The sequence below is a fragment of the Ciconia boyciana genome, chromosome 17, assembly GCF_034638445.1.
Source record: "Ciconia boyciana chromosome 17, ASM3463844v1, whole genome shotgun sequence".
In the NCBI taxonomy this organism is placed as follows: Eukaryota; Metazoa; Chordata; class Aves; order Ciconiiformes; family Ciconiidae; genus Ciconia; species Ciconia boyciana.
This window is the reverse complement of record NC_132950.1, coordinates 10,099,017-10,114,792: the sequence shown is the minus strand read 5'-3', so window position 1 is coordinate 10,114,792 and position 15,776 is coordinate 10,099,017. Positions and strand designations below refer to the sequence as shown.

At 36.0% G+C, this 15,776-nt stretch overlaps 1 protein-coding gene across 13 annotated transcripts in view; it reads left to right on the top strand.

Annotated features, from left to right (window-relative positions):
• The window catches only part of BCAS3 (BCAS3 microtubule associated cell migration factor), a 375,222-nt gene that overhangs the window by 142,602 nt on the left and 216,844 nt on the right, over positions 1-15,776 (top strand). For 10 of the 13 annotated variants that reach the window (XM_072882059.1, XM_072882067.1, XM_072882058.1 and 7 more), the window contains exons 17-20: positions 3,583-3,627; positions 10,395-10,519; positions 11,165-11,330; positions 12,512-12,612. In XM_072882059.1, the coding sequence (XP_072738160.1) occupies positions 3,583-3,627; positions 10,395-10,519; positions 11,165-11,330; positions 12,512-12,612 (437 nt within the window). The remainder of the gene's footprint in view (positions 1-3,582; positions 3,628-10,394; positions 10,520-11,164; positions 11,331-12,511; positions 12,613-15,776) is intronic. The other 3 variants (XM_072882060.1, XM_072882063.1, XM_072882071.1) reach the window with 1 other exon arrangement.

Genomic DNA, 15,776 nt, shown 5'->3' with positions numbered 1-15,776 from the left:
GTGAATCAGAATGTTAGAAGACAGCTTTGTGCTTTGCAATAGCTTTATAAGCGTTCCTTGTGTTTGCAGAATGAGTTGTAGTTAGTTTCCAGTTTGTAAGAATGTGGGGACACAGATGAGCTGTAATAGGAAGGAGGGAAATAAAAGATACAATAATTGCCCCAAAAGAAAAACTGTTGTAAAAGTTGGCTTCTCTGACAGCAGCATTTGTTTTAACTTTCTCAAGGGATACGGTCATTATGTTTGTATCATACTTCATTCTCAAATTCCTTATAGCTTTAGTGAAACACCAGGATGTAACCTGCATTAGTTGGGTCTTGTCAAAACAGACATCCAACGTACCTTATAGGCAAAGGAATAAACCTTTTTTTTTTTCCATCCAGAAGATTCAGATAGCGTGTTTTTAAACATGAAACTGTATCCATTCTTCATCCCATCCCTCATTCCACCCCCAAAAAGGAAGGGGAAAAGTAGGTAAAGTGTCTGATGCAATTTTATCATTTTAGTGTTTCTCATTGCTTATATTATATGTACTGAAAATCGCTGATAGCCGTTTGTTTTATTTTGACTCAGAGAGCTTAATTTATCCCAGATTCTACTACTGAAGCAAACAAAAATAAGGAGTGCAAAGTCATGATACAATTAAGTAGGAAAAAGTAACTAAAAAAGTCAAGAAAAAATTGAAAAATTAAAAAGTAAAGCTAAAGAATTCAGTACAATAGGTCAGCTTTCCTGCATGGTGAAGCCAGACATTCTTTTTCTGGCACATTTCTCAGATTTGTTTTTTGTCACCTTTAGCTTTTATAATACATTTTGGTAATAAAGCAACTACCGTAATGATTTGTAATTGATATGAAATACAGTTATTTGCACTAAGTTTTGTTCAGATGTCACTGTTTATGACAGGATTCTCGCTATGGCAACATACAGCGATGAGGGTTAGAATAAGTGCATGTTGCACAGCTTATTAAAAGCTTAAATAGTTTTTGTTAAACATGATAACACAAAATCAAAGAATGTTTCAGTTTTCAATTTGCTAAAACTCAGAATCAGATAAGAAATTAAGAAAATACCGTTGGAATTTTGAATCATAAATCATCTTCATTCAATAATTTTCTTTTGGAATTTCTCAGTACCTATGAGAATGGGGAACCTCAGTGAGGTTTTTTGCCTTGGCAATGCTCTGTTACTGTCACCGCGCATAGCCATCTGGTGCTGTATTTTCAAGGTTGGGTTATCCTGTAATTTGTACATTCTCTCTCTCTCAATTAGCATACCATCCATATTATGTGAAGGAAATAGTGAAAAACAATTGCTTATGTAAATATCATAGGGAAAAAAATGGTCGTCTTAGAAGAAATTAGGTCTCATGAACATAAAGGAAATGCTAAGTTGTCTCTCTCGCCCTTAAGGCTTTTTATTAAGACTCTACTGTAGTCTTTGGAAGTGTAATTACATTTTCTTCACGATACAAGATTTTGTATCCATGTTAAAAACAAACAAACAAACAAAACCTTCCACTGAAGCCTGTATCCACCTGGGTCAATTGGTAATTAAAATAGAGAGAATTTGTTAATTTGCAAGTATAATCAGGTCAACATAGTATGTTGTGCAAAAAAAAAAAAAAAAAAGCCTGTGTTATCTTCTAAGATGTTCTAATGAGCTCAGCTAAATGTCATTTGCCTGCTTTTTGCAGACAGAGAAACTGAGGCAGAGAGGAGAGAAAAATACGTGCCAAAATATCCAGGATTGTAGTTTAGAAATTCTAAGCTCCCAGTCAGATTCGACCACTCTCCAATGACTCTTCAGATTTACACTAGGTACATTCTAGGTCTTAAATTATATTGGCTATGGGTTATGCAGAAGACTTAGCTTTCCATTAAATATTTAAACAGTACAATAGTGCTGGGCTAATCTTCTGTTGAGCCATTAGAATGGTCTTCGACTCAGGGACCGAATGTGTTGACTGTGTAGGAGATAATACAATTCATACAGTTCATACAATTTAATTGGGTTTAATCACTATTCAAAGATGATATATTATGTCTAGAAAGGCAGCTGGTTCTACCAAATGAGCGCTCTCCCCCAAAGTGTTAACCAAACATTTATTTAAATACAAACAGTTAAAGGCTAGTCCGTTATACAGAGTTCAAAAGATATTCAATATGTTTATTGGCCTATATTACTAATAAAAAAATAGAGGATTTTTTCTGACTATTCTATTCTTTATGGGATTTTTACTTCTTTGCGTGTCAAATAATGTATCTTAGGTTTGTACCTTCACCTAAATGATTTTTTAAGAGGATGTCTTCATTCATTGATCTTGTGCTCATGTCAAATTCAGTTCACAGAATTCTTTTTTGTCAGGCTGGTATCCTTTTAATTGTGTAGGCATATGGCTGAGTGCTTTATACATCTTTCTATGATAGACCTTGTCTGTTAGTTCATTGCCTGAAAATATTTCACTTGTTGCAACTAGCCAGAATTTATCGCTGAGTCAGAGTATAAAAAGAAAAATGACACATTGGCATTTATAAAATGAATTATTCAGCAATTTTGTGGATGATGTTACATCCCAAATGAGAATCAAAGAAGCCTTGAGCACGTGAGTAGCTCCAAATTTACCTCCTGTTCCTCCTTTTCAGATTTTATGCAAATGTCAGTATGGCGATGGCGTTTTCAAGGGTGAAGTAAAGAACAAGGGAGATACCCATTAAAAATGCACTAAAATTAATGGGGTGTGATACCACTTTAAAAACTATAGGCTGTGCAAAATACTTCAACAACAACAACAGAAAAAAATCATGGTGTAGATAAATTGTTGAGTGGCCAAAAACATTAAGCTCTTTATCAGGTGCTTTTTAACATCAGATACATTTGAAATAAGTTAGGGTTCTCTTTCCTGTGTTCCACGCAAGTTTGTAAGTGGGGGAATAAGATTGCCATGTCATACAGTTGCTAAAGATTTTGAATTTAATAGTTTGTTTCTAACCTACGAAAAGGGCTGAGTAATTTTCTCTAAAAGGTTGTGCTTGTACTTATCATCTTTTTTACTTCGGATGTGCCTCTTTTCAGTAAATTTGTCAAACTGTCCCACTCAGACCTTCAGTGTTTCATGGAAAACACCCACATATTTGTTGCTTTTGATGCTAATTTACTTTTTGTATTAGTTTTAACGGTAATGTCTGTTTAAGGCTCGTGACTGCTTTTGCCTCAGATTTGTCAGGAGATTTCAGGAAGGAGACCTAAACTGTGTCCAACTTGAATTATAACGTTAAAGCCTGCTTGCAACTGATGCATTACGTTTGTCACAGCCGTTGTGCATGAAGAGCCTACCCCGTCAGCTCCTGCTTTTGTGGGTGGTTGCGATGTCAGTGGGACTGTTCACGTGAGCGATTATGTTTGTGAGCGTCAGCATGCTGGTTACATTAGAGGTCTACATCTCTTTCAGGGCATCTTGAACGGTTATAAAAAACTATTTTGTTTACCTTCTGCATAAATCTTAATAGCATGATATACAGTGTACTTGTTGGTAATTGAGTTTTCATCTAATTTCTGTGCATTTTTCCCCTTTACGTGAAGACCTTACCTGTTTGGAGCAGGATGTTTTTCCATAAAAGCTCCATGGTGAGTTCCCAGTTCAAACCCAGCATGCCTATAATTCATTTGCTGTCCTCACTGAAAATAACTCTGTGCTTAGACTTTTTAATTTTGGATTAATTTTTTTTTAATTTGTTTACTTGCATGGCTGATCCATAGGTGGAAGCACTGCATAATATCACTTTTAAACTATGGATGCGTGTTCACCATCAAGCATTGTCAGAGAAATGCATTCACTTTTTTTTCTTTTTTACCTTTGAGAGGGCATTTAATTTTTAAGTAGCAGAGAAGTTAAAAAAATAAGTTATTTCCCAGTGGGCAAAAATGATTGCAATATCTTTCCAAAACAAGCCTCTTTTTTTCCATATAGCTTCCTTTATTATTGTAGCACTAATTTGCTTACAGACAGAAAACAATGACGATGACCTCTCAAAAATAAGCCAGATTAGCAGTGAGTAGACAGTGAAATACTGCAGTAAGAGAGATGAAGCAGGTAAAATGGGCACTGCAAAATAAAAAAAGAAGCTTATCACACAAGGAAAAAAAAAACAAACCACAGTTCTGTTAAAATCGGGATATTTGAAATAATAAGGGGTTTTGGTTTTGATATGTAAAATTGCAGTGTATTACAAAAATACAGACAGACGAAAAAGCAAGTTTTAAGAAGTTTCCCTGTGTTGGAGCTTGGTTCAGTATTCACACAGTGCGACATAACCTCCAGTCACCTTTTTATGATTAGATGGGCGTTAGGTGGTTGAAGTTTTAGGCAACAAGAATGGAAGAAGTTTGAACATCTTACAACTTTCTTAGAAAATTTAGAAACTTTCAGCTAGGAGGTTTTTGGGTTTGTTTGGGGGGGGGGGTGTTTTTCTTTTTTTTTAGTTTAGCTAAGGATACTTACTAGCTTATATCTATCGGTATCTGTTAGAATATTTGTATGTGGCTCTTGTTTCTACAACTAGAAGTTTGTTCCACATATATCACCCCCTTATGTCTCTGTCAAAATACTATCTTCAGCAGAAAGAACTTCTTAAGAGCTTCGTTAGGATACAGAGTTCTTAAGAGAATGGCAGAGGACAGCTGATGAGGGGTATGGGAGCTATACCAAAGACAGGAAAAGCGAAGGCACTAAATATGACACTAAAGGAAAGAAGGTGACATTGCCTTATTCCGAGAGAACATCTGGTGACTGAAGTAGTCTTCCTAAGAACCATTTCTAAATGATAGTCTACGATGCACCTAAGCATTTCATCTGACGGTGATCTAAGAACTGAAAAGGCTCTGGAAGAAGAGTTTTGAAAGTGGATTGTCTTAGCAAATGGATGTTTCAGTCACCCCCTGCATGAAGCAGCAGAGGCGCTTGTCAACCAGAAATTATTTTAGATTGAGGCAAGATTAAAAGGCCTAGATTAAAGAAGGGAATATATGAAATAGACTCAAAAATTGTTGCCTGTCTTTCACAAGACTCTTTTGTGGTTTGTTTAATGCCAGTGCTAGCTCAAAAAATATGGTCTTTACTAGCCTACAGAGAAATTAGGATAAAAAACACACTTTGGGTGGGGGAAGAAATCATGTTGTTTCCATTAAGGTCTTAATGAGACCTAAAATTATGTAAACAAAATGAATGGAGATTTGACAGCTTACTGCCTGGCGAATGAAGGAGCCTACCATTTCTTTTCTTGCTTTTTCTTGCTTTATTCATGATTTGACAACTGGAAACATGTCTTTGTTTTCTTGTTTTAGGCACAATGATAAATTAATTAAAATTTATGTATTTTGAGACAGATAAGCTTTTTCAGTAATTTTATGTGTAATTGCAAATTTCATGCAGTATTTTTCTCCTGATATTTTTGTTGCTGCTTATGTAGTCTAGATAAAACTTTTACCTTCTAAAATCATGTATGTTTCCATTTCAGTGGGTTTAGCTGTGGAGTTGTGGATAAGTGCTTTTGGTTTTATGAATCTGATGTATTTGAAGCCTATTTGTTGGGAACATAAACCCAATGTGATTCTCAATCTTTGCAGACTCTTACTATTTGATTGATAATATTTGAATTTGTAAAGCAGTTCCTTCATATCATATATATGCAATTTATTTATTTTTTTAAAGTCATGTCACTTGTTTGACTATGAACTTAAAGACAAATTTAAGGCCTGGCAGTATTTTGAGAGACGTAAAGCCCTTTGAGGAACACTCCATCACTGTACTGTGTAGCCTCTGGTTTTCATAGTTGCCTATGGTTTTCAAAATATTTTAATAGTATTAATACTTATTAATTCTTTCTTACATAAAGTAGAAAAGTGAATAATAATAAAAAATGAAAACTAGTTAAAATAGTCATCAGTTATGATTTTCATAAAGAGCTCACACAATAAATTTCCAGAGATTATGGCAGTTTGATTTGTTACAAAAGTCAATGAGTGGTAGCACTGAATTGTTTCAGTAGCACTTAATCTTTTCTTATTGCATTGTCAACATGAAAGAGCTGCATGCTATTGCTGAGTCTCTTCATTTTTTTTAAGATCTGACAAAGTGATGTCTTAATTTTCTTCTTTAGCTTGCTCCCATCACTTTTTGTGCCATTTCAGCAGAAAACGCTCATGTATGTTTTTCATTGGACATGTATACATCAACATCTCGGTGCTTCTGCATTTAAAACGGAAATAATCCTCCAAAATTATGTTAGAGAAGTTAATTATTATCAACAACACAAATTTCCCCAAACATTGTGGTATTTAGCTGGAGTTCGGGATTAACTTGACTTTTAGTAGGTGACTTTGTCGGTGACTTCAGCTGGGGTAGGTGAATGTCAACTGTTGGTAACTGAAATGACATCAACGTGATCTTCAGTTGAGGCACAGCTCTTACTACATTTATAGCAGAGCAAGAACTATGTCATTGAAAAGGGTTTTTATTACTATTGTACTCCTGCTGTAGGTTTCTGCACAGATACAATTGGGGTAAAAATACTGCTGTGTGTCATTGAATTCTTGGTGTAGTTACACAGTTGGGTAGACCCAGACAGGAGAAAGTGCAATGCTTTTTTATCCTCCTTATGTCTTAATTATAGTGTCGTTGTTTCTCAGTGTGGAAGACTGAAATTATAAGGGTGAATGTTTTGGTACCATTAGCTTCACTTTCTTGTTTTTAGTGTTGATTCCCAACAACCTGTACTTCTTCCTGCATCGCAAACCCTTTCAGTAAAACTATGTACAATCTTTTGAAAGTTAGTATATTGTGAAGATTCTTTTAAATTAACTGGTTTCAAAAGTGAGGCCAAATGTGCCTTAATTTCAGTTCTTGGAATAATTTATGAAGTGCTGACAGGCTAACAGCAAGTAAAGAGCAGGAGTTCATAGCAGAAACAAGTCATTCACCACCTACCTTCAACATTATTGTTTTGTTAATTTATAAAGCTGAGAGGGTGTTTGCGTCTACATAACAATGAGGATTTATAGTTTCCAAGTTGTTAAAATATCACAATGACATGAAAATATATTTTTCTAATGGCATTACTGTTACTGAAAATAACTAGGCTTTTGAGGTTTACTGAAAGAAAGAAATTTGAGTTGGAATGTATTGATGAAAACTCAGGGATAAAGTAAAATGGTAGTAAAATGAAAGATTCCTTAGTTACAATAGTTTTCAGAACAGACTTGTTGGCATCTCGGCAGTTTTTTCAGAAATATGTCTAAACCAGTATGATGCACTAGTCTTTTTTTGTTGTTGTTTGTCTTTATTTTTTAGCAGGACTAAGTTTAACCACATGAGTAATCGTGTTTTACAAGGTCTGCTCTTTCTGTCTACAAAACGTCATTCTTGAAGGCAAAATGTTTTGGCACTGAAACCAATACTTAAATGCATGCCTTGAAAGATGTACATCTTAAAGACATGGTGTAAATAGAACGTAGCTTAGACCATTTCCTCAAAGGTTGTTTATAACTGTATTTGGTTGAGCGTAGGTCTTTGGGACGAAGAGTGTGGAGGACCCTGCAAAAAATGTCATTAGAGTACCAGATTCCCTTCTGCTTAAAGCCTTGAAGAAATGGTTGAAGTCAGTTACGTCTCTGTAGAAGTTTACTCCAGTTTGTAGTTGAGAATAGCGTTTATTCCCATTTTTTTCCCCCATTTTCAATTCTTTTCATAACCTCAGATTGTGTTCAGTAAAAATCCAGAATGTTAAGAATATTAGGATAGTGTGGAAAGATTCTCTTTCCAAGGGTTTGTAAGAGGATGTGCATACGGCTGAGTCATATCTGTACTCGTAGTTTGCTTTGTATTGATTGATGGGTAACGCTGTCCTTCTCAACAATCTTGTTCTATATTAAAAACAATCATTTATTGATTGAAGTATAGATCAGTAAGTAACAAGACTCTAATTAGTGCATACATTTACATTTTCATTTCTGAAGGAATATTAGTGTATGAATATTTGGAAGGTGAGAGCTAAAAATAGTTATCGATACACAGTTTGTTACAGAACTGGTTAAAAATACTGCTTCAGTGACAGATGACTATTTCAAAGTGAAAGAAATCTCTTCTGAACTTTTCTGAGCAGCTAATAAATACTTCAGATGTTAATATCAATTGAAACATTCTAATATAGATCATGAAGTGCCACTGCAAGCAAGGTAGTGTATTTATAGTCAGGAACTTTTTGGAACACAGATTTCTGACCCAGTAATCTGTAGCTGTAATTTTAACAGTTGGATATTAAGTGCTTTGTGGTGGTTCAATATCAGAGTTACTGACTATAAATCACAATTGCTCTTTTGGGACGTTCTAGCTTCTCCTGGATGCACAAGAGCTTCAGGACTGATCTAAGTCCATGAAAGTTGGTCTGAATCTTTCCATTGACTCTGGTCAGTGTGATGGAATTCCTTTTGAAAGGTCTTTTTTTTTTTTCTTTTTTCTTTTTCTTTTTTGACTTCTAAATGAAATGCGTGGCCATAGGCTTGCCGTGTGTGTGATTTATGGCAAGTAGCTTAGCCCCTCTGTGCTTCAGTGAGTCCATCTGTAGAACTGGCAGAGTAATACTGCACAAGGTGTTGGGAGGCTCAGTTACACTTTCTGTAAATCCCTTTCAGAAACCTGGCTGGAAATACAGTGCGAGTGCAAACAATTAGTCTTTTCTCCCATTTTCATAAATTACCTAATTTCTGGTATGCTATACAAAAAGTATTTGCTGCTTTAGGTGAGTTCAAGTTGAAGGCAATTTTAAATGTTTCAGGTTGCATGACAGTAATGATGGAGGCTATATGTTTTAAACCATATGCCTTATTTTCCACGTCTCACTCACTACAGCTAGTTGTGGAAGGAAATTGTTTGAAATCAGTGCGAGTTTTGCCATTTCTTCCAGTGAGCTCAGGACTGAGCTGTAAGGGACCAAGGCATAGTTAGGTCTTTGGAGAGGTGCAGTCTCTGCAGCTGGGTGCAGGAGTTTTAGAGAAGCCCAGCTTGTAGAATAGTTTTGCTTTAACTTGCTTTTCTTGTGTTACTTTTACATTATATTGATTCGTAGTCTGTTCTTGCTTTAATATCCCTATTGGTTCATTCTGTTGAACCACTTCACCTATATACAAGTAATTTGTCATTAACAAAAAAAATGGTAGTATGAATTAAGTGCCATTATAATTATGCGTAGTGTTTGAATTGCTTTCTGCTGATTTAAAATATTTTTCTGCTGCTTAATTCCATCATAATACTGCAATAATTTGTGTGCACATACACATAGGTACACACACACTTCTTAGAATTGAAGATCATAACTTAAAACCAACCAAGTTAATGTGATGGTGTAATCACAGACTGATATAATGTGGAACACGAAATTAATAGAAGAAAAAAGGAAAGGAGGGAGAGGTAGCAAGAGAAGGGAGCAGTGAAATTGAGTAGAGAGAGAAATATAAAATAATCCAATTTAAAAGACTGTGAAAAAGGGAACGTGAGAAGGAGGAATCCTGCGTGAACTTCTCAAACAGCTTTTCTCCTAAGGAACGGGTGAAATCCTGGTTTAATTAATTGAGGAAATGGGCAATGCTCTGAAAATACTTTTGAGTTTATACAACGCATAATGTTACCTATCTTCAGATTTCTGTAAGGAGGAACACTAAATGATGTTTCAGTGAAACATAATTATAAACCGCTGTATCTGCTACATGCACATTGTGGTGTTTCAGAGGAGATTGTATCTTAATCTTTTTTTTACACGATAAAATTACTGATTTGTTTTAACACATAGCTCATGAGTGTATGCATTGTTTCCCTTTCCTTGTCTCCTCCGCATGTTGTTCCCTCTTACCCTTTTGCCCATGTCACATGTATCCTAGTGGTTTCAATGGCATCAGGACTGTGCTGCGTTTCAACTGATCAGCAGTCAGTGTTAGTGTTATTTGTAATTTTCTTTTGAAAATACAAGAAAATATCAACCACCTTGAATGACTGACCCAGAATCTGTATTTTCATTCCCAAAGGACTTACGATTTTAAATGTTTGTATTCACTTTGGAAGTTGTTTCTATTGAATGCAAATATTCAATATTGGGTCTTTCAAACAGTCCAACTAATTCTCCATTATAAGCCAGTGCTGTTCCTCAGGTTAATGAGTTCACTGATCAAGGGGAATTTGGGACCTACTATCGAGAAACACTAAGCATCTGTAAATCCTGCTAAGTCTTATGGGAACTGCAGATATTCACCACTTCTGAATTAATATCTTAGAATGACTATTAAGCAAGGGACATCTCAATTTTTGAGAAATCACTTTCATGATTTTATCCCGTTCTTTCTTTAAGCAAATCCAAACCAGCTCCACAGATTTCACCCAGTAAGTCTGTGGGAGGAGAGTTTTGTGTCGCTGCAGTCTTCGGATCATCAAGGTCATGGTTTGCAAGCAATCCTGGTCTGAAAAGAGAAAAAGGTTGGTATATTGCAAAAATAGGACTTGCATTTAAATTTAAATTCTCTGTTTTATTTTCTCATTTTGTGATAACTTCTGAGCAGGTGGTGCTCATCTATAGATTTTGTTCCTTAAACTCAGTGACAGAGGAGATTTTTGGGAACATGGTTGGGGTGCTTTTGGTAAATAGGAGAATTTACAAGAAATTGTAATTAGTGAGATAAATCATTGATCTTTTATTATGATATAATGACAGAAAACAAACTTTGATAGTTCAATCCAAAGATACTGTGTGAAGTTTCACTGAAAAAGCTGTGAAGTAAAGGTGAGACACCTTTGCTAAAACAAACGTACAGACATGTGTTGGGCAATGTGTAATTACCTGAACACACCTTGGTGAGAAACTCTGTTCCACCTTCTCTTATATTTGTATATTTTTGAAACAAGGGGGAAATTGTGTGCTTTGTACAATTTTCTCTTTGTCTCTCCAGCCCTTTCACTTCTAATTCACATTTTTGACTGCAAGCATATAAAGGCAAAAGACTTAAAAGAATAAGTGGTCTACTGGTTTTATACTTAAAAGTATAAGTAGTCTACTATTTTTATAGCGTTTTTTCTGTTTCTGCTGTGCTATTGCGCTAAGATTTTCTTTCTTCTTGCAAACAGATCAATCAAAACAGTTTGTAGTGGAGTCGTTGTATATTATCAGTTGTTATGGTAGCCTGGTGGAGCACGTATTGGAACCACGTCCGCTCAGCACTGCTCCGAAGATTAGTGATGACACACCTTTGGAAATGATGACATGCCCAAGAGCCAGCTGGACTTTGGTTAGGTAGCTCATTCCTTTTACTTTTTCTTCTTCTTTTTGTCCAGAAAATGATGGTGAGCTTTTTTTTGGAAGGGGTGAATGAACCGCATCATGATTTTCACCCCTCTTTTTATCTTAAAGTTTATCTTCAAGACTCTGAAAGTTTTCCATTGAAAGAGAGGACTCTCGCTAGCAAATTCAAGCCTACCTTTTCATATAGTTCTCTTAGTGCTTACATGTCTGAATGGGACCTAACCATTTAAATACTTCTATAGGCGTGGGGCTCCATGAACATGTTAACGGATCAATAGAGATCCTTATCAATTAGTGATTTTAAACGATCAGATTGTAATTTAGCTTTTTATATAAGGTCTAGAAACAATTATTTTGATAGTGTTAAAGTACAGAATTCTGCCATGAGATATGAGTGAGGTTTCCACGATGAAGCATTGCAAAGAATTAGGTGAGTTATCCTGTAAGTAGCTGAAGGTAGCATTTCTTAAGACAGTTGAAGAAATTATTCCTGACGTGGAAGAAAGTAAACAAAAATTGATGAGAAAGTGTTGTCAGTGCTTTTGACGTTTTAAAATATTCTTCTATCGATTTTTCTTGTCTCCTATATTCCTTAGTGCTGCTTATGGCTGGACTAGATTGATCAATACTTGATTTACCAAGCTATTTAGGAATGGCCCACCCTAATTAAAATTACAACACAGACTTCTAGACCATTATTGTTGAAATGAGTAGGTTGTAATGGAATTGAAAATTCTAATTGGATCAATAGTCCATAACTTTACACAGCTTTATTTTCACAGTTTGTAAATGCTCAATGACTTTACAGTATCAAAGCAATGCTAGTTAACAGAACAAAAAAAGTTCTCCAGCTTCTGTTTTGTGTTTATATAATGTCAGCGTGACATACAATGGTCCTAAATGTATTTACCAACTTAATCTAAACCGCCTTCATCATTTTTTTGCGCAATACATGCTGCAGCCAACAAACAAGTATTGTCTTTGCCTCACAATCTGCGTGATTTGGTTGTGCTGCTCAACTGCCTGTGGTGTATTGCAGTGTTTGAACAAGCTAATTTACATAATTACAAACATTTTGTGAGCTTGTATAGATAATTACATGTGATGACAGAAACACTGATTTACATTCTCTGTATTAGCTTAAATATTAATAGTCTTGTGTTTTACCTCAGAACTCCTCAGTGGAATGAACTCCAACCACCATTTAATGCAAACCATCCACTGCTCCTGGCTGCAGATGCCGTACAGTACTACCAGTATCTTCTTGCTGGCTGTAAGTAGCTGACAACTTTTTGTCTTGTCTTATGTGCACGTTTTAAGCCGAGTGTGAGTTTCTGAGTTGATTTTTCAGCCTGCATTTATTTTAGTACATGTTCTACCCCAGAATAGGGCTTCCTGTAACCAACTATATTAGTAATGGTAGAGTAGCGACTATAGTTTCTTTTTGATATGAATCAAAGTTGTGAGGCTATCATATAGCCAAAATGTGAGTGCTTGGCAGGCCTTGCAAGTGTGACCCACTAGATCCCCTAAAGTCTTCAAGGTTTCTTCACCTCATTTCTTCTCATGCTTTTAGCCATTTCCTCTCATGAATTCAATACTCAGTGACAAGTGAGTGCATCTGCATTTTCCCTCTTCCCTGGAACTCCTGATGCTGGGCTACTTCCAGCCAGAGTCTCAGGCAGCTGCTTCCCTCGGGAGCCTTGGCATCGCTTTCAGGGACGGCTGCTCACCTGCCTCGTCCTCTGTCTTATCCAGCCACGTTGTTCACAGGGAGCCAAGATGCACGGCATTGCATATTCAGAAACATTTCTGTATCTGTAGCTATAGATATATGGTATATGTATATTAGATATGTAAACCCCCATGTATTTTATATTGGTTTTATAGAGAAATGAGTATTTATGTTATTTTTTATTTTGACAGTTCAAAAAAGAGAATAATATTAACAGTGAGTAGCAAGTCTCTCCTTTTTTATCTAGGGTGTTAGTCAAGATCAAAGTGACGTTACAGTCAAAGTTTCACAGGGGAACGACTCTTGGCGTGTGTAAAGGTACCCACGGGGAAACTAGACCCTCTGCACAGTTGTCAGTGCAGCTAATGCCAACATGTTATGTGACACGGGCATTTTTAAAATGCAGAAAGTGGACATCTGGGCCAAAAGGCAGTATGTCTGAATGTGACTGGTAAAAGCGACATTGGCGCCAGATGAGATCTGTTGCTTCTACCTGTCTGTCTGTTGCATGTGCTCCGAGCTCAGACTACAAAGTTAGGGTCTTCCTTTTTCCATGCTGCACAGAAAAAGGAAGAAAACTCAAAAGATAGAAAAGAATATGAAAATGTAATTAATAGTGCATAACACTGTGTTAGATGTGCCTTTTGGCTAGAATTTTTTGCTAAATTCCTGTGTTATTTTACTTTCACTTACAGGTATGTGAGTTCTGCTTTGAGATAAAAGGTCATTGCAAGGATGTATTTTGGTAGTATAATATTTTACTGTACAAATACAGATCACTATTTTCAAATGAGTATGTCTAAAATTAGGTGTGCAAGCCTATACTTAAATTTTCATCTAAATATTTTGAAGCATTGAGTACAATCAGGTCAACAAATATATTTGTAATTTATGTAAAGCCTTTAATAGACGCTATTAACTACAGAGCATAGGTCTAATTTCATACTGTAGTTTAAGGTAACTGCTGCCGCATAGTCTGCTTATGTTGCTGATAATTCATTTTGGTCAATTTACCCATTGCTTATGCACCTGGCTGGTGATGCCATTAAATAACTTTTATGATAAGGAGATAAAAAAGGCCAACAGGCTCATTCACAGAAACTGCAGTGTTTCAATATGTCACATCTATCTTGACATGTTTGCAAGGAAAGACATAATCTATTTCCTGCCACCGAGGAGGTAGAGTTAAGATCCTTTTCCAGCACTTTTTCTTTAATATATATCCTCTTGGCCTGTTAGTAGTTAAAATATCTCTGTAAGGCAAAGCATTAGGATAAAAGGATACTGTCCATTGCTGTGTGCGTTTATTCTTCTTTAGGGCTGTTGAGGCTATTGCTTTGCAGAATTACCTAACCAGGCTATCAAACGTAGCGTCTTCAGGGAAAACAGCAATACTGAGTAGTCTTGAAACACTCTCCAAAACTAGCTTTAATTCACAAACAGTACCTATGTTTGTGAGTCCTTGCAGCTTGCCTGTTTGGGCCAGATTTCTCCCGCCCTCCCCATATTCGCTGCTCTAGTTGTAGATGGCTTTATCACCCACATTGGTTTCAGCTATTTCCCCTGCATATTATCAAGCGTATAAATATATAAATTATTGTATGTAGTATGCAGTTATTGCAGTCTGGGTCCAAGAGCACAGAATGTCTGGAGAGTTTTGGACATTTTGTAAAAGTAGTTTGTCTGCTTCTTAGTTTCTGTTGAAATTAAAAGCAACGTATTGCATAGATATGGTCTGAACAAAAGCCTTTCTGTGAGCATCAGTGCTTATATGCACAGATCGCATTTATCCTGCATACTGAAATCAGGGAGGGAAGTGGTTCACTCTGCGTATTTCATTAACAGCTCAAATACTGTGCATTTCAAATGTTTTTGTACGGGAAACTTTTTAAAGGAGAATGAATGGTAGCTAAATTCCAGCAAAATAAAGAATTTGTATTATTTGAATTACAGTGAAGAATTTTAATTCAGGTTGTAATTCACATAATAGGAATTCATTAAGATGGGCGTGGAATGTAAAGACAAATAGAAAAATAAACACTAAGGACAGAAAATAATCCAGAGAACATAGTAAAAATGGCATTAACAGAGAAATTTGTGTCTATCTGATCTTCTTTGAAGTTTTATTTGTCTCTGGATTTATTCTATCTGAAGCTACTCAAAGAAGTTCCTGAAAAAATGAAGTCAAACCAGGATTCACACAAAAGAGTCCAAGACACCTGTTAGCTTTCCCCCTATTAAATACATGCTAAAACAAAGTTATCTGGCTCTGCTTACCTGCAGTAATGTAGTGGGTTGACATTAGCTGAAGCCTGTGGTTTGATGTGCTATCACTTCCGTCAGTAAGTTTAATTGCCAGCAAATAGCTAAATAGGGGTTTAGGGTGAATGTTACATCTGTCTGCCACGTTAGTGGTAAGAGGAATTCTGGCGCCGTTTCAGGGTCACTATTTGTATCTGTCTATCAGAGGGTAGAATACAGCAGTTTCTCTCAGTTTCTGTATAGCATTTCTGCCAATTGTTTGGCTCCATTAAGTGTGCAGGGGAAATAAAAGCCTGAATGACCAAGTCACAAGGGGGTATGGATAGACCCTTTCTTTGTCCACACTCAGAACATTGCATTAGGTCTCATTATCCATTTATAATAAGTGACCTTTGCCCCCTGGGTCATTGAAAAATACTCAGTGTGCTTTTTAGCACAGA